Source organism: Patiria miniata, unplaced genomic scaffold, assembly GCF_015706575.1.
Source record: "Patiria miniata isolate m_02_andy unplaced genomic scaffold, ASM1570657v1 HiC_scaffold_20, whole genome shotgun sequence".
Lineage (NCBI taxonomy): Eukaryota > Metazoa > Echinodermata > Asteroidea > Valvatida > Asterinidae > Patiria > Patiria miniata.
Window position 1 is genome coordinate 16,994,314 of NW_024037059.1, and position 27,713 is coordinate 17,022,026.

Below are 27,713 nucleotides of genomic sequence, written 5' to 3' on the forward strand. Positions count from 1 at the left end.
CACTGGTAAGAGACCTGTCGAAACATCGATCGCAAGCGGGCCACAACGCCAGGCTTGTCAATAGCACTATACTAGCCCTGTGGCGAGTTTCATTCACCGTGTATGGGATGGGATCGTCCTTTCTGATATGCGCACGCGCAATCACGCACCACCCTCGAAAATGAAATAATTATTAAGCAGTACTACGGTGATAAATTGTGAAGCGATCGCCTCGTTCGCTCATTCAGAAAGTGCGGATGGCCCTGCACTGTGTGTGCACAGAGCAGATGTTTTCTGTTGTTGTGGATGTACAGCCTATATATTATTTTGCATTATTAGCTGCCACCAGCTCACACGAGATTTGTTTTGTAGGTTGTGACTTGGGATGCACGCGATGAGCTTTGCTGTTGGAGAATTTGATTGAGATTGTTCTGCGTCCCGTCTGCTTCCATACACCAGTCCATCAGTCAAGCCGGCTTAACGGGACTATATAGGGTGGATTGGGTATAACAGCGCAGCCTGCAGCCATGTGTCTTAAGGCCACAACTTTGTAAGCATTGGGAGCTCAGTCGTGCTAAACGCATCATCTACAGCTCTGGTGAAATCTGTAGGATACGAACACCACTGATGTAAAAACCAAGGCAGTTCTTCGGGAAGTTGTCAGGGAGTAGGGGTTCTGGTTCCTCGATGAGACAAGTTTGGATTGAGAGGAACATCTGAGGAAGGCATCTGTGGTTGGCAAGACGACGGTGACCGATGGAATCAGTTGTTATCAATTAAACCCATCGCTGACTGCTTCCTTGACGGACCCAGATACCCAGAGGCACACCAGAGCATCTTACTCATCATCGTCATCATCATCATCGTCATCAGCAGGAGCTTAGCCCGCGTGCCACATCTCCCATCCACAGTATTAACTCCACCAGGAGAATTATCACACGCAGTCTAAGAAAACTGCATCAGTGTAGGCATCTCCGTTGATTACTCCTCCACGGTGGTGTCAGTGTGAGCAGCTCGCATCCCTTAATCCAGGAAACTTGATCCCGATCCCTTCCACCATCCTCCCCGGTTCATCTTGGGTCTCATCCCTGGATCTCATGTTCCTATTCGCCCCGTAGGGCCGTCTTCAACGTGCCAACGCGGGTCAGCTCAAGGGTCGAGAAGCAGTTTTATCCGAGAGAGCGTGTCTCAGCTAACCCCGATCTGCTTTCTTGACACCCTCTGCATCATCATCATCGGTCCTCCTTGGGTCTCTGTACCAAGACTTGAAGCACACACATCTTTCATCATGATGCCCGTCAGGACTACTTCCTCCCTGCTCCCTGTGATAACGCTCCTCCTCACCCTTCTCACCGAGTGCGCAGGTAAGTTGGCGGATTGTATAACCGATGCATGTGCCACCTTCGCGTGAAGTGTTGTGAGAAACAACACCCAGAGTTTATTTTTCAAATAGGCGGGGAGATAGATGGAGCATGATGCTCTTGCTGAGAAAGCAAAGAGACGAGCTAAACTCCGCTCGGTGCATCTTCCTGGTAATTGCTTGTTTGTACAAGACACCTGCCTTGAACTATGAACACATATTTGCCACATACAAGCTTGCTGTGTTTACGTGGATTGTGGCATTTCAGCAAAGTGAGCAGCTTTACATAAACAATGAAATTAATAGTCGACCCAGTCGGTTTTGTATCAAACCAGAGGCAAAGTTTCCGTAGAAAAAAAAGGTAAAAACAGGCTGAAACCCTCTATTTTTTTGGCATTTTTAATATCATCTGTAGATTTTTAAGTGGAAGTCTGTTGTAATTTTCAAATAGTTTCACCACAGGCAAAACAATTTACAATTAAGTACATTTGTGGTCTGTGAGGCTAATATGGAAATGAAAAATATTCAAATGACATTATCTGCATTAAAAAAGATAAACTTCACTGCCATTTTTTTTTTACATTTAACGAGGTCACTTTACCGTTGGCAAATTATAAAGCTCATTCAACATTCTTCCATTTCATTACCGCGACACAAACCCGGTCTGCGATTCATGCCCTAGCGAAACTTAATCAAACAAAAACCGTTTTCCTTGGCATGAAGGAGAACAAATTAACCCACATAAAATCGGATTGACTTGTAATAACTCTGCCAGTTCCCCTACCCAAACCAAAGTCCTATGGCAGTTTCAACACACTGGCGCGGAATGCGAAATAACAGCCCCGAGTGCAGGCGAGAGCGCGCGCGCGGGAAAAAAATCCACCAAAATTAAACCGAGAGATCCGTTCATTTTCTCTCAGTCTCGTCATTCCAAAGGCGAGAAATAATGTTTTATTCTCTGCGCTTTGCGAATGGTTTGGGGCTCCAAGCGAAGTTAAGTTCATGGCTGGCACCCTATTTTATTCATCAGTCTGGGAGATTTAATGAGAGTTTTTCTCCTGACATTATTATCTGCGAAATCGCAGAGTGAGCATGCCACCATTTTTTTTTGTTAGATTGAGGGTTGTGATATCATGCGCAGTTCCGCAGGGCTCGGTGCTGGAGCCTTGTATATTAAGAGGCGCGTAGTCTGTCACTCTGGTCTGTTATGATTTCGGCTGAGACCGCATGCAACTTGCTTCACACCTATTGAAGATGAAAATGTTTGGATAATTTCATATCATAATATTGCTTAGGAAAGGAGTCACACATGCGGCAGGTTGGCACCAGTAATCAAAATATATTACTCGATTCATATATTTCAGAGTTTCAAATATCTTTTGTTAAATCATTTTAACAAAAGGGACGCATTCAGAAACAGAATTTATCTGAAGCAAAAATATATTTATCACATTTTCTTTTATCGCATTGCCCTCCTCGGTCAATAAAATAATAATTAAAATATCTGGCCAAACAAATATTCAGTGTTTACTTTGGCCTAAGGCGCATGTCACGTTCACCATTTCGAGAAACAAAAACATTGCTGAACTCAGTCCAGCAGTTAAAGAGGTCCCGTCTGCATCTTTTATTTTCGGGATGAAAATATTCCCGACACTTCCTCTTTAAGCGATCTCACTTTAAATTAGCATTATGGTTATCACAGATTTGGTTGTGGGTGATCCTCTTAAAACTTTTACTAATAAAACAGTGTGATACATTAAAGGTAACTCGAAGCAGCAATTGAAGTATTTTAAATGTGCCACACTGTTCCTCAGTCTGCGCATTTCCCTTTGCGTCGCCCCTTTAATTTCCGTTTTTAACTAATAAAAAATATGGCCGGGGGTCTTGTGTGGTTGTCTGCATGATCTCTGCGTTTTATTTATTTGATTATGGTGGACAATTGAATTAGTGGTGAATTTCGGTGGTATGTGTTACAGTAAATCGTAGGGGATGGGAGGATGCGATTCCCGCTCCTGTCCCGGGTATCTATACCAAGTATTGATGTTGGCGTTATTTCATTATATCCTCATCAGACCCAATGCATTACAACCGGTTTATTTACGGAGGATGCACCAACTACAACTTAATGAACAATACAAAATGTTTGAAATAAAAAGTCGTTGATATTGGTAACGCTTTGCTCAAGCTCTCGTAACATTCTGTGAGGTTATCTGAAAAGAAAAATCAAAACAATTCACTCTACCGAGCTTTTATATACGGACTTTCTGAACTAAACCACAGCCTAATATTTAAACAAAATGCACAAACATGAAAAAAACTACGTTTCTAAGGTTGAATTCTCTTCAAACTACAGCCGAGAAATTTTGCATGTGCCGATTCAATATCCGAATTGTAGTTACAGTGTTACATTAACGACACTATTGCACGAAGAACAATGCTAGTTAAATAAATAGGAGTTGTATGTCAAAACAAATTGAGAAATCATGCCTCCTGTACAATTTTGAAGTATTTCTCTGAACATTCGAGTTTTTATTTTCATTTTCAGGTCAGTCAGGGCTAGGCTGGTGGGATATATGGCAGTACGATGGATTACAAGGTACGTTTATGATGTTAGTTTGTCAGTCTGTCAGTTTATCTTTAAGTCTGTATGTCTGTTCATTCTATTAATTCACATTTTGGCTGTACCTGATCTCATGCAGGGTCATGTGTATCTGTGTCTGTGTGTTGGTCAGGCTTACTGACTATCTGTCTGTCTATATCAGCCTGCCCTTCCATCTTGCATCCTTCTTTAATCTCATCCCACCCTCTTCATTTCTCTCATTAACCCCACCGTCTTCTCACTGCGTCCTCTCGCTCACTTCCCGGGCATTCCAAATGTCTTCATTTCCGATGCGTGTGTGTACTGCAATGGCCGCGATACGACGCCTGGCGTAACTTACAGCGCCTGGAAAAGTCAAGTGCCTCATGAAAATTCACTCAGTTTCGGCGTTATCAAGGGAGCAACGGCGCATCATCCGCAAGACGCCCTTTTCCTGGGCGCGTGTATGTATCACAAGACGGTGGTAAGCAGGCCCCGTGATGCAAGGAGAGCCGGAGGGAGCAAATCTTGAAGGAATCTAAATGGTATCATCGCATGGGAACAGCTGGTGTAAAGTTGCAACCTTGAGAGTCGGTTTTGTCGTCTCGGTTGCCAAGAGAGATTGCGGGGGGGCCCTCCGGTGTCTTTTATGCCAATAAGACACGGTGCGTGCGCCATTATAGATGCACCATCATGAGCGTGGGGATGTAAGGAATAGATCAGGGGAAACGGTCTTTGCTTTGTCAAACACCGACACTGATATCTAACTGAGCCAGAAATTCAGTAGCAGTTTTGCCAATGAAGTGAAACGGCAAAGGGGCAGTTTGTGAAGCTGATGTGCCAACTGCCGAAAAATTTAAGCCAGCTTCTCCCTGTTATCTTTAATTATTGAATATGTCAACCAGGAGTGACATACTTTCCATAATTTTGCTTATATATTTATACGTTTATGTTACCTTACCGCCCCCCCCCTCCCAAAAGAGCAAAACATGAATTTTGTAAAGCCAACCACCAGAATTCATCCAACACAGTCGAATAGAAACACGCATTTTGGTCAATATTTTGGTAAAAGAATATTCCATGTGGATATCATCATTATTGTGTTATGGAGATTTCACACTCATAACTGCAATAACTCTCCAACGAGGCTTGCGGTTACGGTTCCCGACAGTCAGTCAGTGATATATATTCAGTTTCAGCAAATAAACTTCGACTAGCGACGAATATTCATAACAAAAATTGCCCGATTTGTTTCTCAAAATGTCATCACTGCGTGTATTCACGCATCGGTGCTACGGCGACACGCAATAAGCGAGAAAAGCTCTGTGGACGAGTTGAAGGAATTTACTATACGACGTGCGGATTGACACACATAACTTCACATATTGTAGCCATATAAAGTGGAATGAGATTTAATTTTCCAATCAAGGCTCCGTTCTTATAGGCCAAGGCAGCAGAGTACTTTCACATGTTCATTAAACTATGTAGGCTGGTTGGAATCTTTTCAATCCTAGCCGTCGATATATTGCCGCTTTGACGAAATGTGGATTTTATTTTTGGCACTAGTACGACAGGCTTATGTAAATTTCGCAGTTTTGCTTATTTCCATGACATTGCTCTTGAACCTCGGCTGGCAAAATTGTTACAGATTAAAAAGACTGATAAAAATATAAATTATGCATGGTTTTGATTGGTTACCATGGGAGCCTACAATCCAACATCTGATATATTACCTTATGAACTTTCATATCTCCGATTCCTGAGATAGGCAAGATCATCAACATTTATTAAATTTCATGATATCCTGCAGACCAGCACTCAACAACTCCACACTTAACCGAATACTCCTCCTCGGGCAAAATATGTTCTTAACGTTTCCCTAGTGCAACACTCACAGTGCAGGGCTGCAAAAACATTTGAATCGTAACTAATTATTCCTATTCTCTTGGAATATTTTGTTCGCGGAATTAACAATTGAAGTAATAGCTTTAAATAGTCTGGCATTATTATCCAATTAAAAATTACGAAAGGATTTCAAGGATTCTAACAAAAAACCTGCCCTGAAAATTTCAACATCTTACCAACCGTCAAATAAACATGTAAATTTATAGCCTAAACTAAGTTGTGTAATGGCTGACTGTATAACACATATTCACTGGTGTAAAACATATCATTCTATATGCCTGATGCGCAGAATATAAACTTTCGAGTTGTGATTTTAAAAAGGTATATCGTTTAGCTTCAAAAGTTCAGCAGAAATCAGTATTTGGTATACAAGAATGACTTACCTTTCTCATAGATCGTCTGCATTTAGCAGCCATTTTTGAGGTTTGTTTTGTTTTGTCAATTCATTAACAATGATTGTACAAGAGGTGTACTCGTGTGCATCCCTGTTGAACAAACTGACCACACACCTCAAACATGGCTGCCGTGCAAACGGTCTATTGCGTGTATATGAACCCTAAGTGATCGTGTATTAAAGACGGCAAATGATGACCTTTAGATGTCTTAAAAGACGCCAAAATGTTACAGCAGGAACGTTGCCGGCAAAAGAAACGAATGAGCGCCATCCATTACTTTGTCATCACTATGCATCATTGGCTTAATTCACAACACATTGGCAGACTTGCTACAATGTGCAAATCCTATCGTATATAATTATATAGGGTCTGTGGAAACCAAAGAAGGAGTCAAGAGGTCCAACCATATAAAAATAAATTTATTGAAACATCTTAGATGATGAGTGATTATTAAAGGGACGAACATAGTTTCAGCTTAACAACATTCAAACTCCAAAGTTAACTCCCATATATCTCTTATTCCATTTGTATATATTATTCCGTTTGCTACATATACGTTATTTACCGCATCCTATAAGGCTTTTTAACAACCTGATTTTTGCTTGCGGACATCGAGACTTTCAAAGGAAATATTTTTGGAAATACAAAAATAATGGTCCAAATTAATGGTTTCCGTTTCGTCATCTGCGTACAGTTCAACTTCTGCGCGCCTGACTTTAAACGAGTTGGAGCAGACGCCATTTTTGACATTCAAACAGTAGAGTTTCCGAGGAATATATTGACAATTAAAACTCCAACATCAATAATTATTCCCGCTGGAACACAAACCCTGATAATAAAAAACAAACTCCCAACTCCCCGTGAACTACAGTCCCCAGCTCGGCATGAGAACCACCACAGCCATAATTTCCGCCATAATTTTTAATTAGGCAGCCCCACCGCCGTCAGAGGGCAATTAGCTGGTCGGAACCTTCATCCTTGCTATCGACAATGAATGATTTCCCCCTCCTCTTGCTATGATCCCTATACCAAGTTCCATTCGCCCCAGGCGTATTACAGCGTACACAGCCAGCCATGCTAAGCAAATCACCAACTGTACTTTAGCAATAGGTGGCTTACGGTGGGCTTATTTTAAAGAGACAGTTTACAAATTCCTGAATTCGTACCGGGCCTTCCAAATATGTCTCTCGGCATTTGCTGGTTTAATTTGTTTTAAGCTCATTGTTTATACCTCCGTAAAAACCCTTTAGTCTAAAGCTTGTATATGTTGCTATCAGATTTACTTATATGCTTCACCGATCAATTTGGAAAATAATCAAACTTTATGGAGCCCATTAAGTATAAAATAATTTGAAATTGCCATCAAAAACGACATGGGGCCAATTTTGGAGCCGCACTTTCGTAGCCCGATCTGATAAGGCCAACTGATAACCATCCGTATTTTTCCATCCATTTCGAGGGAGTAGTTAACTTTGCACAATATTCTAGGATGAATCATTCATGAGAAAGATGGCGGCGGTCGGCTAGTTTGTAACTTTATGATTCGATCATAGAATCCATCAAGCGGTAATTATGCTGGGGGTATGGGAGTCCGTAAGCCCCAGAGGGATAATTAAAAAACAAGACCTTGACTTTTTATGCCTAATTTGCATTTTTATCAAGCATAAAGTTGTTGTACATGTTGTACAAAAAACACACGTAGGCCTACAGCCACAACATGGGTAGGCCTACTGTTGGTATTTTGCGTGCATCAAAAATAGGTCAGCAGTAAGAAAGTTATTTTCAACACTGATGTGTTGAATTATGTGGTACATATTGATACAACACAACTTCAAGTCGAAATTGAGTAAAAGGCCTGACAGACCCATAATTAGTCTCTAAAGAACAAAATCTGTATTTGATACATGTTTATAGCTAATATATCGAAAAGCGCCCGAGAACAAGTTACTCAGTGTATTTTACAGCTTGTATCACTCAATATTTACGCTGTTAACCTTATGCTTAGCAACAAATTCCTCGAGTATGCTAATTGCAAAATGCTTACGACCCTATTTCAACTCTTTCGCGGGCAACTAAAGTTGTACAAATGCCAAACTAAACTATTCAATACTCCATACCAAAACTACTGTCCAATACCCCATACCAAAACTACTATCCAATACTCCATACCAAAACTACTATCCAATACTCCATACCAAAACTATTATCCAATACTCCATACCAAAACTATTATCCAATACTCCATACCAAAACTACTGTCCAATACTCCATACCAAAACTACTATCCAATACTCCATACCAAAACTACTATCCAATACTCCATACCAAAACTACTGTCCAATACTCCATACCAAAACTACTATCCAATACTCCATACCAAAACTATTATCCAATACTCCATACCAAAACTACTATCCAATACTCCGTACCAAAACTACTATCCAATACTCCATACCAAAACTACTATCCAATACTCCATACCAAAACTGCGTATTCAAATAAATTAAAGACTGCAAAGGGAAGATTTCTACAAAACATGAGATCAGCGAGACTGTAACTATCAACGAATCATGCTGAGAAGACATTTTAATTATTGGAAATGCAATCGTAATCATGACAGGTTACTGACACCCATGCTAGGCCACATGCTGTGATTGCTTAATTGACTAAAATGTAAGTGTACATTGGATCGATGGACCGAGATATGTAGTAATTAAAACAACATTAGGGGAAGATTCTATGCGCAGACACAAACATACTCTGATGTGTTCTCATTACTTGTCAATTTGCTACAAACACACGGGACGTTCCATTAGTGATATAGCCGTTTAAAACAGAGTCGTTTGATTATTGATATCTTGTTACGTAACATTTATATCTTTACTGCTCGTAATTGCGACGGCTGAACTTTAAAATGCCAAATTAGATATGGTTAACTTCCACTTCCTTTAAAAACAAGAACCAAATGGGATTGCATATTGTTTTATGATTTCATAGCGATTAAAATATATCATAGAACGGTGGACACGGTATACCTGAAGGTATCTGTAGGTAGCACACTTTTGCTTTTTATACATGTCTCATTTTGAATACAAAGTGGAAGAAAAAAGGGATCATTTACGAAATTCTGCTACCACAACTATAGTAGTAATACTCTGTCTAAACTATTTTCACGAACAAAAAAAATGGGGCTATTTTATTGCAGAAAAAAATACCCGTTTAGCCCCCTCCCCCGCCCCTCCTCCCCCTCCGCCGACTGAGGATGTGTGGCAGGGGCCGGGAGTGTCTGTACAATCGTTCAAGTTTACTGTGATCACAACCATAGAAAACTGGGGCAACATTTGATGCTCTTCACGTTATGGGAAATCATTCTGGTTACACGATACCTAATGAAACAGACATGCTCGCCAAGGGCGCGCCTTAATTATACGAGACTTGCTCCTCTTGTACTACACGACAAAAACAGCTGTCCTTTCCAAGGTGAGCAGGATGCAGGGGGAAGGGTCTCCAGGAGTAGATGAGGAATGGCTGGTCATTAACATGCGGGAAATGCTTTGAAATACCAGCATTGGCCTTCAAGTTTCATCGATGATGGTGCCCGGACCATACATCATCGACATTACTCACTGATAAAAAAAAAAAGTACAGCGGATGATCTAGTGCTTTATTACTTGCTACAGAATTTGCATCTTTCTTTGCTGTGGATGGATCAGTTTTGGTGTAAAATGGGTTGGAGTTGGGTCTGTGTCTCTGTCATGAGTTTGTATAAGTTGATATATATGCATGGTAATATAAAAGGTTTGGGTAACAAACTTCTGCGCATGCGTAAATGCATGAACACAAATCTGTCACTCATCAAATTGGGCACGCGTTCACCAGTGATTTTGTGGCCGAATCTGTAGTCTTGCAACGTAAAATATACACCAATGAGTTTAATTTCAAGGAGTTTTGTTAAGTAGGATAAGTCAGGGTGCAGGTAGGGCATGCTTGAAGAAAAAAAACTAAAACATTGCATCGGTTATGCATGTATGTATTTCAATAATTAGCCAGGTTTAACAAATGGTAAGCTTTAGTATTTATGCTCTGCGTTTCATTTAAATATTTGGAAAAATATAAGACTAGAGATTTAGCATATTAAAACACGGTAAAAGGATAAAAACCGAAAGGAAATCATTACAATTTCACAATATTTGAAAAGCCTGGGGGGTTGTCAAATATAGATTCTTACTAATAAAAAGGCCCGAAAAAGAAATGAGTGCTAAAAATTGATATTTCACCCGAGGGTTCATTCAACCGGTGAATTTTACACAAGGCCGTATGCAGTATTGCAATATGATACGGACAAACAAATCGATATAATTCAATATAGAATACAGCAATCTAAAGCCATGCCCATTCAGATCGATAGCATTCATTGAATATAATGAAATGCTATAGCGTCATAGTAAGATGAGATGCTTCCTAAAATTATCTGACAATAATTCTGTAATTGTAGCGAGGCGATTCGCAGAAAGATTTCTGAAGCCTGGGAATAGACGTATTCTCTCCGGAAACACCTTTTTTTAATGATATAAAAACATGTACATTAATCATAACATCTAAAAGTTTCAAGAGTGATACCATGGAATATTTGAAATTTATCCGAAATGTCATGTATGTTTAAGAGCACGAAGAAAGAAGTCATTTAAAATACACACCATGCACACCATGAAATATGACACAAAAGTTGAAGAGTCGTTAGACATTTACAACTTGCACCATATCTTCTGAAGGGATCAAAATTGGTCAAAATTTGACGATAAATATTCTGATCTAAATGTCACGAATGTCATCTGGAAATGTCAGCAAAGGTTGAATTAAATACGAAATGGCAGTGTTAATGTACGAAAAAGTGTTACAAAGTAATCGGTTGTGTTGGTGAACACAAATTCTGGGATTAACCCAGGACAAGCAGATGGAATGGCAAAATTACAAAATGCGATTTGTCTTTCAAGAAAAGTGCCTGCGGTAAAAGCGATGGGTTGAAGAGTGTCGTGACGCCTTGCCACAACTTCCGAGATAATAAAGAGCCGAGAAGTCGTCCTGTCTGACCTACAAACCCACGGATAGGTTACATGTTTTGATATTTCGCGTCCACTCGACACGAGAAGGACCACGTCGACAGCGTACCGGTTTGCGATTTTTAATGTTACTGAAAACAAGTTATGAGTTCACTTTCCTCTTTGAGATGGTGGTGACGCCTGTAAGATGAAAATTTCTCTAAATCTCTCTTCAGCTTTTGATCAGTACCCTCGATTGACCAGTTGTTCCAGTTTTAGTAATGGGATAATATTTGTGTGATCTGGCCAATTTTTGTGGGTTAGATCATGTCATCAACAATATCGCCAGGACAGAGCAATATTCCGTACAGCCTGGAAAGCAATGTATGAACACTGAACAGCTGACACATGCCGATATCCAATTAAATGAACTTGTGGTCGTTATGGCGTAGGGAGCGATGGCGCCAAAATATCGGCAGTTTATAGAGTATTAAATACGGCTTTACATATCACGAAGAGGGAATGTTTTCCAAGTAATAAAAGCAAATGGTCTGTTTTCATTGTACCAGGCTGGGACACGCCAAGACAAATGTGTTTTTAAGAAGACATTTTTTTTTCTTCAACGAATGATTGGTGTTTCGAATTGTTGACCGTATAATGTTTTGGTGTTTCAACTTGAGGTCCAAATTGGTAATACACAAAAATTATGCATCACTGATGAAATGGTGCAAGAATTATCGAAAAACAACACTGTTATTTCGGTTGTGTAAAAATCAAAGGGTTGTGTACTATATGAACATAGCAACCCGTTGTGTAAACTCAGACTGAGTGGCCTCGGGAACTTGATTCTCACAAACGTATCCATGTTGATTAGCTGATGATGATGCGACTTGCTGGTGAATACGAGGTTTATTTTCCCATCCAATTTGTCCAGTGATATCGATTTCCTGTAAGAAAACACACAGAAACAACCAAAGTTGTCTCATGTCTTGATGAGATGGCGTCTTCAACCACAACGTCATCACCGTGCACCAAACGCTCCTCTCCTGAGAACAAGATGATCAGCAAAGACCCTTAAAGAGGTTATCTTGTCAAACCAACGGATATGCAAGCTCTACACGATCTTGTTTTCGTCGGTTTGTCTACAATGGTTCCATCATTAGCTCACAGTCACAGGAGTACTGATTGGTAGCATGAAGCACTTGGGGAGTTGGGGTCCTAAATTCCTGGAGAGGGGCACCAAATGAGTTTGATCACATAGGGAAACACTTCAAACTTCCCTTTTATCTTTCAAATTTTGAAAAGAAGGCGGAGAGAAGAACAGACTGACGAGCCAGCACCTGTAACATTTCGTCAAAAGAGGTCCTCATTTTCTAGAAAGAGTCACCAAATTGGTTTAATCATAGCTTAAAACAATTCAAAGCTCCCTTTCTCCTCCAAGATCTTAGATGCAAAGTGAAGACAAGTACAAGCCAGCACCTTTAACACCTCGTCAGGGGAAGGGACTTGACACCTTAGTCCGCTAATCATGGCTTTATACTTTCTCCAAGGAGATTCTGTGCCCGGGAGTTCTCCTCGGCGAGTCATGCATCTCCCCCGCCCCCTCGTGCCATAGACAAGACCTGTCGCCGAGGGCGCGCAGAGACAAGTTCATCGACTTCTGACTAATTCACAAGATGTGATTTAATTGCCGATATTAGGTCGACTTTCTTGCAAGTGACGACAATGTGTTGCCGAAAGATTCTTCTGATACAACCGCCATAAATCTTTACAGAGGAGTACGTGGTGCTTATTTAAACTTTTACTTACAATTGTTTAGTTGCAGCCATTAAATTTTGTCAGGTTATCCAGCACACAAGGGCAAATATGTAGCTAAAAAAAAATGTGGTCACTTTGCGGAAGCTATTAAAATGTTAAGATGACCCTCAGTTTACGTATTATACTTTGTACAACATCTCTTTATTTCTGTGGTTTCTTACTTTCTTTTGTTGTGTACGAATTGACATTTTTGCCTTCAATATATCTGCATGTCTCACAATATGTTTTTGTGCCAACCGTTTTCCAATTCATGATTGACTTCAATCATTTTTGTTTAATGTGTCCCCATGCACCCATACTTTCTCTGACACTAGTCTCTTGCATGCAGCACCAAGCATCAAACCGATATTAAATATCCATGTAAAATATCCGTCCGGGGAATCCTTTGATATGATTTTCATATCGTTTTGCCGCAATGAAAAAAAATGATCCTCGGTAACTTAGTAATCAGAACAGGTGAGAAAATATTTTTGTGCGATGTCATGAAGCAAGTGATTCGGGGGTTCTGCCGATCGTTCTCCGAAATTCTACACTCATGATAAGAACTCTAGTCAAATTTGACTAGAAAACAGTCCAATTTGCACCCGGCTGACCCATGCTGTAGTCAACTGGGTGCAAATGTGACTGTAATTCTAGTCAAGGCTGACTACATGTTATAGTGTATGTCATTGCCAAGATGTTAAGATCCTAGCTTTATATATTTTGTTTCCCCCTTGTTCCCACGTGAATACACCTGACATCCAATCTGTGAGGTCTCAGTAGCCCCAACATACACCTGCTCAATATAACAAGCCCACGAACCAACTCTGCGGGGAACCCATTAAGATATTTCCTACATCAATCAAGTACAATTTTAGCAAATTTTCCCCGGTAAATTAATTTGTCACTGTTGACACCGTTTACACCACCTGCCTACTTGTTTCGTTACGCTGAGTATGAGCTCTGCCTGAAAATAAGGTTTGAAGATTTGAAAACAAAAATTCTGCCCTCTAAAACGAAGAAATATTTGACTCTTTTATTTCTTTATACAAAATATGTGAAGCTCCTACAAAATAACTTCAATTTAGTTGGCACAACACTGCAAAAACTGTGTTTAGCAATTAATCACTTTTCTAAACACTTTCTTGCTATCAGTTTGTAAACATGTTTACATTTTAAAGTAAGGATGGATAGTGTTTAGCAATTGAACATTGATGTTTAGGAATTGAGCACATAATGTTTAGCGTCTAAACATGTTTACAAAGTGATTTTGTTTACAATATAGTGTTTAATTTCTAATCACAGTTTTTAGAGTGTACGTTTCCGTTGTAGTGAACGTACCGTAGTAGCCTATATATTAATGGTAATACAACGACCTCGACAATGGACGCAAAAAGAGGTTGAAATTATTGTGCTTATTATATAGGCCTATACCTGTGTTATTGTTTATGAGATTTTGTTTTTGGTATTGTTCAGGTCCAGAGTATTGGGGCAAATCACACTCGGCATGGCGTCTGTGTTCAGAAGGCAAACAGCAATCTCCGATTGACTTGAGAGCAGAGAGACTTCTGTACGACCCCGATCTACAGAGGTTCGAGGTTGAAGCACCTCGGGGGTAAGAGGAAGTCACCAAAAGGGTTTCTCTTCTCATGCTTTTTTTTTGTTTTTGGTGTCAGAGGGCCAGCCTACGGTCATCCTATCTCACTGACTCACTTGTGAATTAGAACTGCTTAAGTTTCGCCTTGGACAATAAAATTTGACTCATGATTACCTTAACCCTTTACCAAAGTAGTTTGGGCCCATGTTTACTAAGCTAACCTAAATTTTATAATATAGTAGTCTTTTACCAACGACAAACCCAATTTTTGGCTGAGACTATTTTCTGTAGAAAAGAAAATATATAGTGTATATCGTTTCTTTACAGGATCGTTCATTTGCTATACAGTCACAATTTTACAAAGAGCGCGAACCTTGTTATTAGCAAGCGTGAGACCTCAACCCCTATGAATGAAGGACCCAAAGTTAAAAGCGAGAATTACTTGGCTAATAAGTCACGCGATTTGACATTATGGTTGCATCACGATGGGTGTACAAAAGTGTCCATTAATTCATCTCGGGAAACAAGGGGCCCGTAGGCGTGCCCTGTCGGCTTCTTTGAACTTGGCGAGTCCGCTGAAAGTTTCCCCGCAAGACATACATTTATGTTTCCCCTAAGTTCCTGAATTACTCGGGGCTAGTGGAAGCATTTTATTCATATTGGTAGGGTAGGTTCCAATCTTGATTCGTTTATGTGTTTATGTGTTAAGGTTAGAACATAAAGTAAGAAGTGTGATTTATTTCTGACGTGAGAGACATTATAAAAGCAAAATTGAATCTGCTGAATTCGAAAACACATATCTCGGTGGGCACTGATACTCTCTGTTGGGTGACATTGTCTTATGTATTTTTAAATAAATGAAATTTAGAAAAGAAAAAGGTGAACTGTACGATGCTAAATCTTTTTCTTTTCGGATACAGTCATTTTTATATACTCCTAATTACACCTATCTCAGTCAGAAAAACGGTATTGTAGTTCGAACTACAAAATCTCGGCTGTGTATTCTCGTGATCATATATAACGTTAGTTAAAAAAAAGCTTCGATAAATTTAATCGCATTTATTTATTTATTTTGATTGATGTTTATTTTATATGACTTAGTTCGTTTTCTCAGTAGTCAGAACTGGAATTCGCAAGGAAATAAAATCCCTAATAACTACAATAATACACTAAATAGGAAATGATGTAAATTGATTTAATCACAATCATTTTTGGATCGTTGTTATTTTTTTCTAGATATCAGGTGTGATTCAGAACACCGGGCGTCGCGTGGTGTTCTCCTTGGACCGATCCAGTCCGGTGGTGCGTATCTTCGGCGGACCGCTCAGCTACAGATATAACCTGCACGAGATTGAGATAAAATTCGGTGACGATGACAGTCACGGATCAGAACACGCGGTTAATGGGAAACCTTTCCCGCTAGAGGTAAGCAAAACATCATCAGATTTCTTACAAATTGTGAAGTTGAACTTTTTAAACACTTCCCATGTCTATTAAATCTAACTTAACGATGAACCTTATTACTTCACGATTGGGACAAGTCCGTTTAATGAACAGGCTCTTTATCTTGACGTGGAGCGAAAAGTGAAACTATAAGGTACGATTTCCCGAGGTTGAGGAGGGCTAACAAAACTTTGCATCGGAGTATTCAAGCCTTTTATCGGCACTGCCATGGTATCCTTTCCAATCCTCGATCGACATAAAACTAGACGGTAATTTTGCCAAGTAAAATAAGATGCATTCCTGGAACAGAAACAATTCAATTTTGTGTCTATTAACACGATGATTTTTCTTAGCGAACATTGTCATGGTCACGATCAATCACAAAAAAATGTCATACACAGATGTTTGCTGTATCATTGATGTAAAGTTGAAGACGAAGCTATGTAGAAAAGTAAATGACAAACAGAAAGTTGGTCTGTCATCATGCATGGGTGTTTACTGGTCTTGAGAATATATGAGTTCTAATGGACGTTGTGGACAGGTTTTTCTGATTGCATTATCTCAGTCTTTGGAGACTGTCACCTGGTAGTTAAGGACTCGTTTCTGAGCAACGTTTAATCTTCGCGACAGACTTTTACCATTTTGTCTCCATCAAGAAGACTGTATCTATCGGAGGATCACAATGACCTATTTCAGACTCATCTTTAAGAAACAGTTTATCTCAACATTCACCTATAGTTTTCAGCCTACCATTGCCCAGTGCAAATCAATTTCGTTCAACCGACGTGTCGTTCAAAAACTCTTTTAATTAACTCAGGCATCCCTCACTGATAAAAGCATAAACTCATGCAGAGATAGCATCTCCATCATCCAGAGAGAAAAAAAATCTTGAAGGTTTATGCGAGGAGGAGGACACCATGTGTCAATCAATTTTATCTAAGGAGAGTTGAGTCTCCACTGAGGCTTGGTATTATTGATGCGAGATGGGAAGTATAAGGAAAGGGATTTGTATTGCGCGACATGCTCCCTCTTCTGCAAACAAAACCTTTCGCGGTGTGATTAGGCTGTGAAGGGGGAAGAAACTGCCTCTGCGGTGCAATATAATCTCGTGAAATTCCTGCGAGAGTTCGTGAGACGTGAGAGATGGGATGCGCGTGCTAAATGGTCGGTGGAACGTGGACGCGCACCTCATCCCAGGCCGAATTAACCCATTTTATCGCGCGACGTGCACGGGAACAAAAGGGAGATGGCGTGAGGTGTCATGATTTTTAGAGGGAAAGAGATTGTACAAATTGGTGAATAAAATGCGAGGAAACACGTGGAATCGGATATAGAGAGGAACCAAATATACAAGTAAACCGAATGTACATGTACTTTTTCGCCTCCACCAATACATTTCAATTTGCTCTAGTTTTTCAGCCATGTGGAATCAAGGAATCAGTAGTATATAGGGTGGGAATAAAGGTTTATATTTAAGATAATGGTATATACCTATTCGGCTGCGATAATTTTGTTCTATTTGTCTGAATGGAAAACGAATGAAGTTAAGTTTAATTTGGCTCTAAATTTGTCTAAAATTATGAACACGTGGATGAATTGAATATACCTACCACAAAGTCATCCTTTGACAAACCGGTTTTGATATTTGATTACTGCTTGTTCTTGTTGAGGAATCTCAGCCTTTTGGATGAATGAAGGGAGCATGATATACTGACCATTAAACACGAGGTGAACATGGAGACCAAAACGGCAAAAGTAGCCATTATTGATGAGTATTAAGGAAACTGAGGAGGTGTTAAAGGAACAGATCAGATCCATTGGGGAGGCAAATCGTGTTCTTGAAGGAAACCACGCATCCTTGCGAAGGCGTTAGGATTCATCTGGGAAATCAGGAAAAACATGAAATGCAAACAGCACGCGGGATGAAAAGAAAATATGACAAATTGGCTTTCAGGATTAGGAAAAATCTCCGGCCAACACATCAAGAATTCAGCCTCTGTTTTGAAGATGTGCGGATATTTGAAAGCCAACACTTGCGGAAATGAGTTGCGGAGGGTTAATTTCAGAGCGCAGAAGCACTTTGTAAATACCGAGGGCTCCGGTGGTGGTGATGCTTACGATCCAGTTCAAAGGAAATTTAAGGTCGGGCCTGAATAATGAGAGAGGTTTGAAAGGCATGATTCATGGAATGAATACTGAAAAAGGCTGGCATTTGATGACATGCTGGGGTCAGTTTTTCTGAAAGGACAGATGCCTTTGAAATCACTTTGCATCTGGGAAGTATTCGTCCATTTCTTCCCAGGTATGCACTGCCTCACTCTGGAACTGCTATATATCCTAGTTTCAAAGTGATTATAATCTGTCCCAGTTCAAGCGTAACGTCAATATGCTTATCTTTCTACTTGAAGTATTTTTTCTTTTCCTTAGATTTCCCTTAAATAGGGCCTTGTGATGGGAAATTCTCATTAAAAAAAATTACTAAAAAGGTCCACAAAAGTGCAAACACAAATAGCTATCGAAAACATCTTTTATTAATTATGTTGGAGAATTGACCTAATATTTAGTTAACATCAAGTTGACCTTAAATTATGTAATTTTCTGGTGAGCAGGCAAGGGATGTTATATTTTTCCAAGAATGTCGATAAAATGAAAGCAAGTTTTTCATTAATCTTATGATAAATTTGGCCGTATAATGGTTATTGGTTGGCGTGTTTCCTTTGGTGTAATATTGACACAGGCTACCCAATTTACTGAGTCAATTTGCCTGTTTATTTGACAACTTGGAGCAAACATTGCAGAGTTCTCTTTTAATTATACAGCAAACATCAATGCGCGATTGTCATCTACTGTAATTAGAAAACTTATTTGTTCTGACGTTGGTAATAAGAAAGGTGTCATCATCGTTCCAATGTTTATTGATTACGATGTGTCATGCTGACTTGGTCGTCTCTAAATATTTGTCTATCAGGCTACTGGAAATTTCTATCAATACCAATGAAAAACACGTTTAATTAACAAACACGTTTTGAATCGAGTGGTATATATGTATGTCTCAATAATTTATGCGTTTCGGTATAGAGAATGCATTCTTGTTAATAAAGACATACCCTAGAACCCATGCATTGGAAACCGCCTCTGAAAAAACAAACAAGACATTACAATCGTGGTGAAATCTTTATGATTTTTTTCTTTAAGTTTTAATCTATTGCCCCAGGTTAATAACTTATTTTTTTATCTTTAATTTAATGATTTATTGTCAAATTACTTTATCATAATATTTTTGCCAATATGGCTGCCCAAAGTGTCATTAAATAGGGAACCTTATAGACCCACCAGCAAGGGCTATTTCCCTTTACCCATGCTCTGTTGATTTCAGAGTTACAATTAATTTCTTGGTGTTGTTCCTACTCTAGGTACAACTTACGTTTTACAACGAGAGATACACTTCTTACGCCAGGGCGGAAGAATCGGTTCAGGGACTCGTCAAGCTGGGAATTTTCGTTTTAGTAAGTATCGTTGATTGTAGTTTTTAACTATGACAGACTTTGAGTATACCAAATTTCAAAGGGAAATCATGATTCGTCATAATTTGACTATTATACTTTCAACAAAAATAGAGAACATATTAGCACATAGTTATATAATTTAGAACTTTTTGAAAAGTGTTGTGCCCATTAGATTTCCTGGAAGTTCTGTGTAGAGCTTACTGAGATGAGTTAACACATTTACCATGTTTCATAGCTAGAATAGGGAACAGGGATAGGGAAATGTTAACTTATACAACATTGGTTATTTCCCATCAACCTCAAATGCAGTGAACTTGTGAAAATCCGGACATGCCAGATCTTCGCACACGAAACTCGATTAAGACCCCGGAGGCACATTTCCCGATTTTCAAAATTGGATTTCGAATTTTTTTTATTAAATTTAAAAATCGCAGGTCTATAGCTGTTGCATATCGGTGTTAAGATTCGGATCATAATATAAAGTGTCGTGGAATCAACGCAGGAAAGTGCAGTTCGATTGACTGGTGTCCAACAAGCACCGACGAAATGTCAAACTCATAAATGTCATGCATTTGATGGAGTGCAATTTCTTTATTAATGTTCCCTGTAAAATAAAATCGATGAAAAGTACACCTCCGGTGAAATCTGTACTCGGTAAAAGAACCGTCTTAAAACCCATGGGAATAAAGGTTAAATTTACTGAACTTGTTATTGTTCTCCATTGGGTTGATGATGATGCCGATAGTAATTTGAGATATTTTATAATGTCAGGTTCTTAAAAAAAAATCTAAAAGGCATTTCCTTAAAATAGCAAGTTTACTTAAAATAAGAGCTTCCTTTAAGGCTTATTCACCGAAGACGGTGATGTGCGCGATAAAAGGTTACCAGTTCCTTGTAAATTATTTCCCAGTCCACATCTAGGGTGACGCAATAATCCCAGGGTGTCATTCGTTTGAAATTAATCTCCCTTCAGTCAATGGGTTCTAGATCCCGTTACTGCCGACAGGGAAACGTGATCCCAATTGCGAACAATCCACCGGACGAATTATGACATTTTTACCCGTCTTCTCGATTTCACAGTTCTGCCTGCGCTGGACGCAGGGCGCTATCTATTGAACGGTGTCGTGGGAATTCTGTACGTGTTTACCTTGCCCGGAGATCTCGCCTTCATTATACCCGCTATAAATTTGGGGGAGAGTTTCAAAAGTGTAGTGAACTATCAAATTAAAGATGTAAATCTGAAGGTTTTATTCCTGTTTTGTTTTTTTATAGGAAATTTGTCAATGACAACGCCTAATCGAGGTGGCAGCTACAAAGAAAGACACAAACGTGAAATTAAAAATAGAACGGACTGTTTTCTCTCTTTTGTTTTGTTTTGGACTTGAACTGGTACAAATGATATGAAGGGAAGTCAGGATTCCGCAAGGAGTTGTATTCGTCTGGGCTCTGACTAAATTCCAAAATAGTCTAATCAATATAAACAACAAAAATACGCAAATCTCGTGCAGATAAATTACAACTTGACTAATTATTGCTCAACCAGAAACTGTGGCGAGTCTAGAGTTCATGTACTTCTGATTTCCCGACAGAGGGCAAAGACTTTTCAAAACCAAAATCAATGCATTGAACCGGACACAATTAATGCTCTGCTACCTTGACAAAAGCGAGAGTGGTCATCGCGGTCAATATGTGTTAAGTCTGCCACTCAATTAGAGAAGTTATAGAAGGAACTAATTATACCTCGTACGTATTGCAGCTTTACATCTACAATGATGAAACTATCGCCTGAAATAATTGTTTTCACTGTCTGTAAACTATTATGGTGTCGTATACTATTTCAATTCCTATGGAAATCCAGTCTCTTTTACTTTAACCCTCACATGTGACCCGCCGCTGTCCTAATTATCTTCATAGCCATGCGCAATACAACCAAATAAACATATTTCACGGAGTCCAAGTTTCACACTACACTGGTAATCTAGAACAATCATACATGCACTTAAATTACTGTAAAATGAAAACACGCTGAGTGAAGTGGTCACAGTGAATATGTGTTTGTCTCTTGAGATAATAGTTTTTAAAAATTAGCCTATATTTCTAAAGGTTGCGTATTCAAACAGTACTAGCCTATTGGTTAAAATAAATTATGTTTTAAATTGGAAATGCACTCGAGAGATTGGAAACAAATTACTGTAATTTTAGGGCCGACATTCACGGCACGGCATAGCAAGGAATTACAATATAAATGAACATCGTTTACAATGCCTAATAAAAGAACATCTGTTTAATGACATGAGGAGAGTCCTGCTGGTTCCCTGTAAATGAATATTTTACTAAAAAGGGTGAATATTTTATAATGTCGATGGGATGTTAGTGACAAATCCGTAGACCAGAACTTCAGGTTCAGACACTGTTCATAACTGCATAAATGATGCATAAGTAGACCTATACTCGTGTGTTAATCAGAGGGTAAAGTTGATTGCCGATTTTAATACACAAAACTTCATTTTTCACTTTTTGTCACAAATCGTAAGGTGTATGATTTGTATGGGTCATGGTTCAGGTTCAGACACTGTTCATAACTGCATAAATGATGCATAAATAGACTGTGTTAATCAGAGGGTAAAGTCAATTGCCGATTTTAATAGACCAGAAACTTCATTTTTCACTATTTGTCACAAATCGTAAGGTGTATGATTTGCATGGGTCATTGGTGGATGACAAATGTGCAAGCTCAAATTACGGTTTTGCACTTTTGTAGGTGAAATCACAGTGCAGAGAATGAAAACAGTACATCCTACTGATTCACGCAGGTGATTTGTCAATGCACTGGGCCATGCAGTATCTTCCTCATCTCCTGAGATGGTTACAACTATTGACTGGTCACGAGGGTGTGAAATAAGGAAATGTTACACGACCAGAATCAATTAACGTGCATTCAGGCGAGATATTGTATGGGATGTTCCAGCAAATGCCATCCTCTCCGCTCCATTGAGTCTTACAGATGCGTTGCTATGAAGGAGGAGGCGTTTACGGCAATCTCCTTGAAGATGTGTGTTTAGGAAACTGAAGGTCACGTCTGAATTGTCTTGAGGATGATGACAGACGGTCTACTCCGGTTGATCATGAGTATTTACTGCAAACAAATCGGATAGGTTTGTTATGCGGCATCTTCATCACGCCTGAGCGGAGAGGATGCTCACCGTCTTTCGAGTGTTTCTTAGATTCTGCGTCCTCTCTTCCCTGACATTTCTGTGTCTTGTTGTCTTGGGAGACCGGGAGGGAAAGGCATCCTGGTTATAAGGACCTTCTTGTCAGGAGTGACGTAGGGTATCACGGTCGAATCTGGGTCAAGCACGCTTCGTCGTGTAAACATCTGCGACATGGATGAAGTCAAATTACCAGGGCGAAGAGCCAAGGATGCATGTCTTGAAGAAACACACGTGCCCATCTTTTGTGAATAATGAGCAGAGCGAGATGTAGCTGAACGCACATACACAAACATACACTAAATCATCCATGGATGCAATAAGAGGAATCTCAGTTCATTTAATTAGGAGAAAGGCAAGTGTATACCGATATAATATGTCTCAATATACAGTAGGCTATATAACGAAAGCCTGGATATCAGACTTACCGTCATTAATTGTATGCAGTCTAAAATGGGTCTTTATTCAAGGTGGGAGAATAACCATACATCAAACTTATTCTGTACTGATAATCAACAACACAACAGGGATAAGAGCGCAGCCCCCAAAGAATTACTTTACTACCAAATGATTTCATGACGTAGGCATTTGCACTTATTCCTCCCATTTATGCACTTTGTACAAACAGTGGAGAAAACTAATCCCTTAATGGGCCACAGTGCTTAAAACAAACCCAGAAACACTTCGTTAATAGGGAATGTTCGATAAGTGCTTTTTAAAATTTAATTAGCTGTGATACCAATCAATTAAATTCTCATACAACATGGAGAGGAGGGGTTGTATCAGTTACAACCTTCGCTGTTTACATAGCACGCACCGTTACTTACAAGGCTGCAAAGTAAATATTTGATCTGTGAAAATCCAAGGAGATTTGTTAATGTTCCTGAGTGCGGTGTAGACAAAGAAACGGTGTACGGTGTAGACAAAGAAACTACACCGTTAACGTGTTTCTTAAAACCAAAACATCTTATATTTTGGCGGTAAGAGTTGGTGCACTTAAGACCAAGTACCAATTCCATGGATCTCCTTTTTGTTTGTTTAGCGGCTTTTCACTGGTGATTTTTTTTTTTTACCAAGCAAATAAAAAATTCTACTAAGCGTTTTTTTCCCCTGCTCAAAACTGAAGGATGCACGCTCGCTTTGACGTGCTTCTTTTCTGACTGGGTTTGCTCACTTAAGATGAGGTTGCATTGCCTCATGATGGATGGAGATCTTTAAGTTGGAAAACCCCTTCATGGATAAAAAGTGCACGCACCTTTCAATTATCATTGTTTCTATTCTGTTGTTTAGTTATGAATGTGGATTCACCACAAAATGTTCATTTTCTTCACAGTTTGTAAACCTTTCCGCAACCATGACAACCACAGAGACATCCATTTTTTAATCCTCCCATTTTACGTCCTCCACTACGACCCCTTGGTGTCTCCTCATTTTCGAACGCAAGTCATAAAGTTCATGACGAGCGGGCAGGGGATGCTCGTCGTAACAGACAGACCGCGACGATTTACGGTCGACTAATTGGGCCCTTGTCGCTGATGCGAAGCGAGTGTCGTGGGGATCGCATGGAATTCATATTAGCTTCGAGGAGAATTATTTACTGTTTCCCGTCACTAGGGACTGCATCTTATACATTGCCAGCAAGATGGTGCATTGCTGTCTTAATTCCCGTACCTATAAAGTCAATAGCGCTGAAGGTTCAGTACCGGCTGTGTTATAATAGTGGATATTACAGATACACTTTGGAGATGCTGTTTATTGAGACGGGAAAGCAAAATTCAAGCGAACGATGAACTCAGAATTCCTTGGGATATGTCCATCACCAGTTCGCAATCCCCGCCAATAAATACCACAATTTCTGGCTCATAAACAAACACATATTGAATCACAATTTAGAAATTTCAGAGAAGCTACAGCCGTATAAACCATTAAAATGTTGTCCCGATATATACAAAACAGAGGCTTGAATGGAAAAGCAGTTATCGACTTAATCGACAAAAATACCAGGGAAGGACAGTGTGTGATTCGTCTGCCATTTGCAATTACAACGATCAATCGGGATGTGCATTTTTTATCATCCATGCATGAGAGAGCGTCAATTTAGGAACTCGGTACGGGAGATGGAGGCCCAAGGACAAAATTTAAAGATGGGTCCAGAAAATAATTATGGAAAATGTTAGTTATGATGGCTGGTGGAATGTGTGGCGCGAACATTTTTAATTTCCTTACACATACATGTACTGGGTTAGGTTCAGGGATTTTGAATCAAGCACTTTTCGTTTAATGATAATTGGTTTTCTGTTTTTCCTTTAACAGCCTTGGAATGAAACGAGTCGAGGTCTCAGCAAGTTAACGGCAATCGATGTTGTAAAAGACATCGTCTACAGAGGTAAAACAATGTTTTGTGGTCTTCAAAATGACAATTCTTTTTAAATTGTTGTTTGGGCAGTTTCCAATCAAGATGTTCGTTTTATCTGAATTTTTGTCTGTACACGACGTGTTATATCACTAAATAGGTGCATTCATCCACAAAAGCCTTTTAAAATAAAATTTACCAACGTTTTGATAAACAAACCGAGGACACTTAGGCTATTTATACAGCAACAGTAAAGTAAAAGGTAAATAATATAATTGCTAAATTGAACAGCCGAAACTTTAAAATAAAATGCGTTTTGATAATATAATAACCTCAGGACATAAACCAACGAGTGGAGTTCACATTCGAGAATAAATTTAAAGAGATTCGAACAGATCAAAAATTATGTCTTAAAATTCAAGGAATGGATTTTGAGTCATTCAATGAATAACATCATGAGCCTCGATGATGTTTAAATTAAACCAGCGCAGTGCAATGGCGGCCCTTTCATGGCGGTGTCTTCCGTGTTGCTTCGATCCGAAACCGAGCGGGTCGATTTCTTCGCTTTGCCTGACCAATATTCCCACAGTTCTCAGTGTACAAGAAAATTAGCTTGGATGAGGGGTGGGGTTGTAGAAGGAAAAAATATATTCGATAAAGTGGGAGGTTGTCATAAGAAACATTAACGGTTGATGAGTTTTGCTACGGGTGGGAAGGGATAAGATGTAGGGGTAATGAGGCGTGATGTATAATGGTCGGTTACTGTACGTGACGGGGAAACTAACAAGTTACCAGAATGGCTGTTGGTAAACCCAATCAGGGAACAAGGGAACCATGCAGAAAAAATACCATGGCGAACAGATATCTGCACCAATGAAAGCTCACCTCTCGCATATACTGGAATTATCATATTTAGGAAGCGAATGAAAGCTGACGAAAATTACACACCAATTAACCATGGAATTTTCAAAACGGAGTCAAGGTAACAAGACTTTAGGATGGGTTGGCCCAATGGCCAAATGCACGAAGTTGAATTTTCAATTTTCGTATTATGGTATTAAATATTAATGACAACAGTACAAACGTATTGTCATTATACAGTGAATATTTTAAAACTGTGGTCTCAATGGGGCCCCAGTCAAGAGGATCCTAAATTTAAATAACTTTAAGTTCAGTTATTAGTAAATTCTACAGAAAGGGGACAATCCAGCATTCATACACAGCTAACATCAAGAGAATAATAAATATCATTCAATTGAGTCAATATCTCATAGACTCCTAAATCCAAACAAAATAATCCACCGGCCCCAATGAAGCCTGAACCATAGGAGCAACTATATACAGCACAATATTTACGCCGATCCTTACGGGCCGAAGCGAGCACGTAATTTGGAATATGTCTTGTCGGATGAGTGGGCATTCACCTCCCAATGCGTGGCCAAAAGAGGTTTTGCTTACAAGCTGTAAAATATGGAGTCTCCAGGTGAGATGGAAATTAAGACGGTGTGAAGATGCCATCCTCCCTGAAGGCTTAGAGATGTTCACGCGTGGTGTTTATGTTTTTGGAGGAGTATTTCATTAGCAAGTCAAGGTTGGGCGTGTACTGGCGCGTGGATTATCAAGGGATGTGCACAACGAGGAAAATCACTGATTGTTTACTTTTGTCAGTCACTGAGTTCTCTCATGATTAAATTCGACTGAAAAATTATATTCAAGGATCGATGCAATGTTTTGAAAACAAATACAAATATTCACATGCAGGCTGAGGGGAAAACATGTGAAAAACATCCTGGAGAAACATTATCGTGAAAAGTAACATCGGTCCACGTCACACTGGTCTGCTCATTAATTTAATAGACTACATGAGTAAATGAAGATTATTATATTAATTATCAAGTGACAAATAATATGCGGTTTATTAGTAGTTCAGACAAATCCAAGGTGGCAAAAAGAGAGACAGGCCACAAGAGGGCGCACTTAAAAGAAGGGCCACTATGATCCATTCTTCAAATGATTTCGTTTATGCACATACTACCCACGATTTAAACTAAAATAACACAGGTCGAGTGCCCTTTAACAAAATCAAGTATCGATACTTATTATGTACCTATTATGGCGCCTGCCAAATTGTTAAAATCATAAATTCTGTATTTTACCCCAAGGATATTGTACTACTAATTATGGCACCCTTCAGGGAAACATAACGGACTGTTCAAATATTTGCAAACCCTGAACTTGATTGAAGGCATTAATATGACATGTAAGCACGGTCTTTCACTTAAGGCCACCTGCGCTCAATTAATTTCAGTCACAACATTCAGCAAGACTATCATTTTTGTGCCGTCTCCCCAGGTGACGAAGTGAATGTTACGAATTTCAACGTCAAGCAGCTATTTCCCAGGACATTTGAATACCTGACGTATGAGGGCTCACTCACGATACCAGGGTGCTTCGAGACAGTCACGTGGATTATTATGAATAAACCATTACGAATCAGCAGGTATCAGGTAAGTATACAAAAATAAACACCCCAAACAAGCTTTTACTTGTCA

General features: G+C 39.4%; 1 protein-coding gene across 1 annotated transcript in view; it reads left to right on the forward strand.

The window, feature by feature from the left end:
* The first annotated feature begins 204 nt into the window (after window positions 1-204).
* LOC119728884 (carbonic anhydrase-related protein 10-like) overlaps window positions 205-27,713 on the forward strand; it is a 32,222-nt gene continuing 4,713 nt past the window's right edge. Inside the window, exons 1-7 of the mRNA XM_038201319.1 lie at window positions 205-1,343; window positions 3,885-3,935; window positions 14,530-14,668; window positions 15,886-16,075; window positions 19,507-19,599; window positions 25,122-25,194; window positions 27,514-27,668. Of these exons, the coding sequence (XP_038057247.1) occupies window positions 1,268-1,343; window positions 3,885-3,935; window positions 14,530-14,668; window positions 15,886-16,075; window positions 19,507-19,599; window positions 25,122-25,194; window positions 27,514-27,668 (777 nt within the window). The 5' untranslated portion in view covers window positions 205-1,267. The remainder of the gene's footprint in view (window positions 1,344-3,884; window positions 3,936-14,529; window positions 14,669-15,885; window positions 16,076-19,506; window positions 19,600-25,121; window positions 25,195-27,513; window positions 27,669-27,713) is intronic.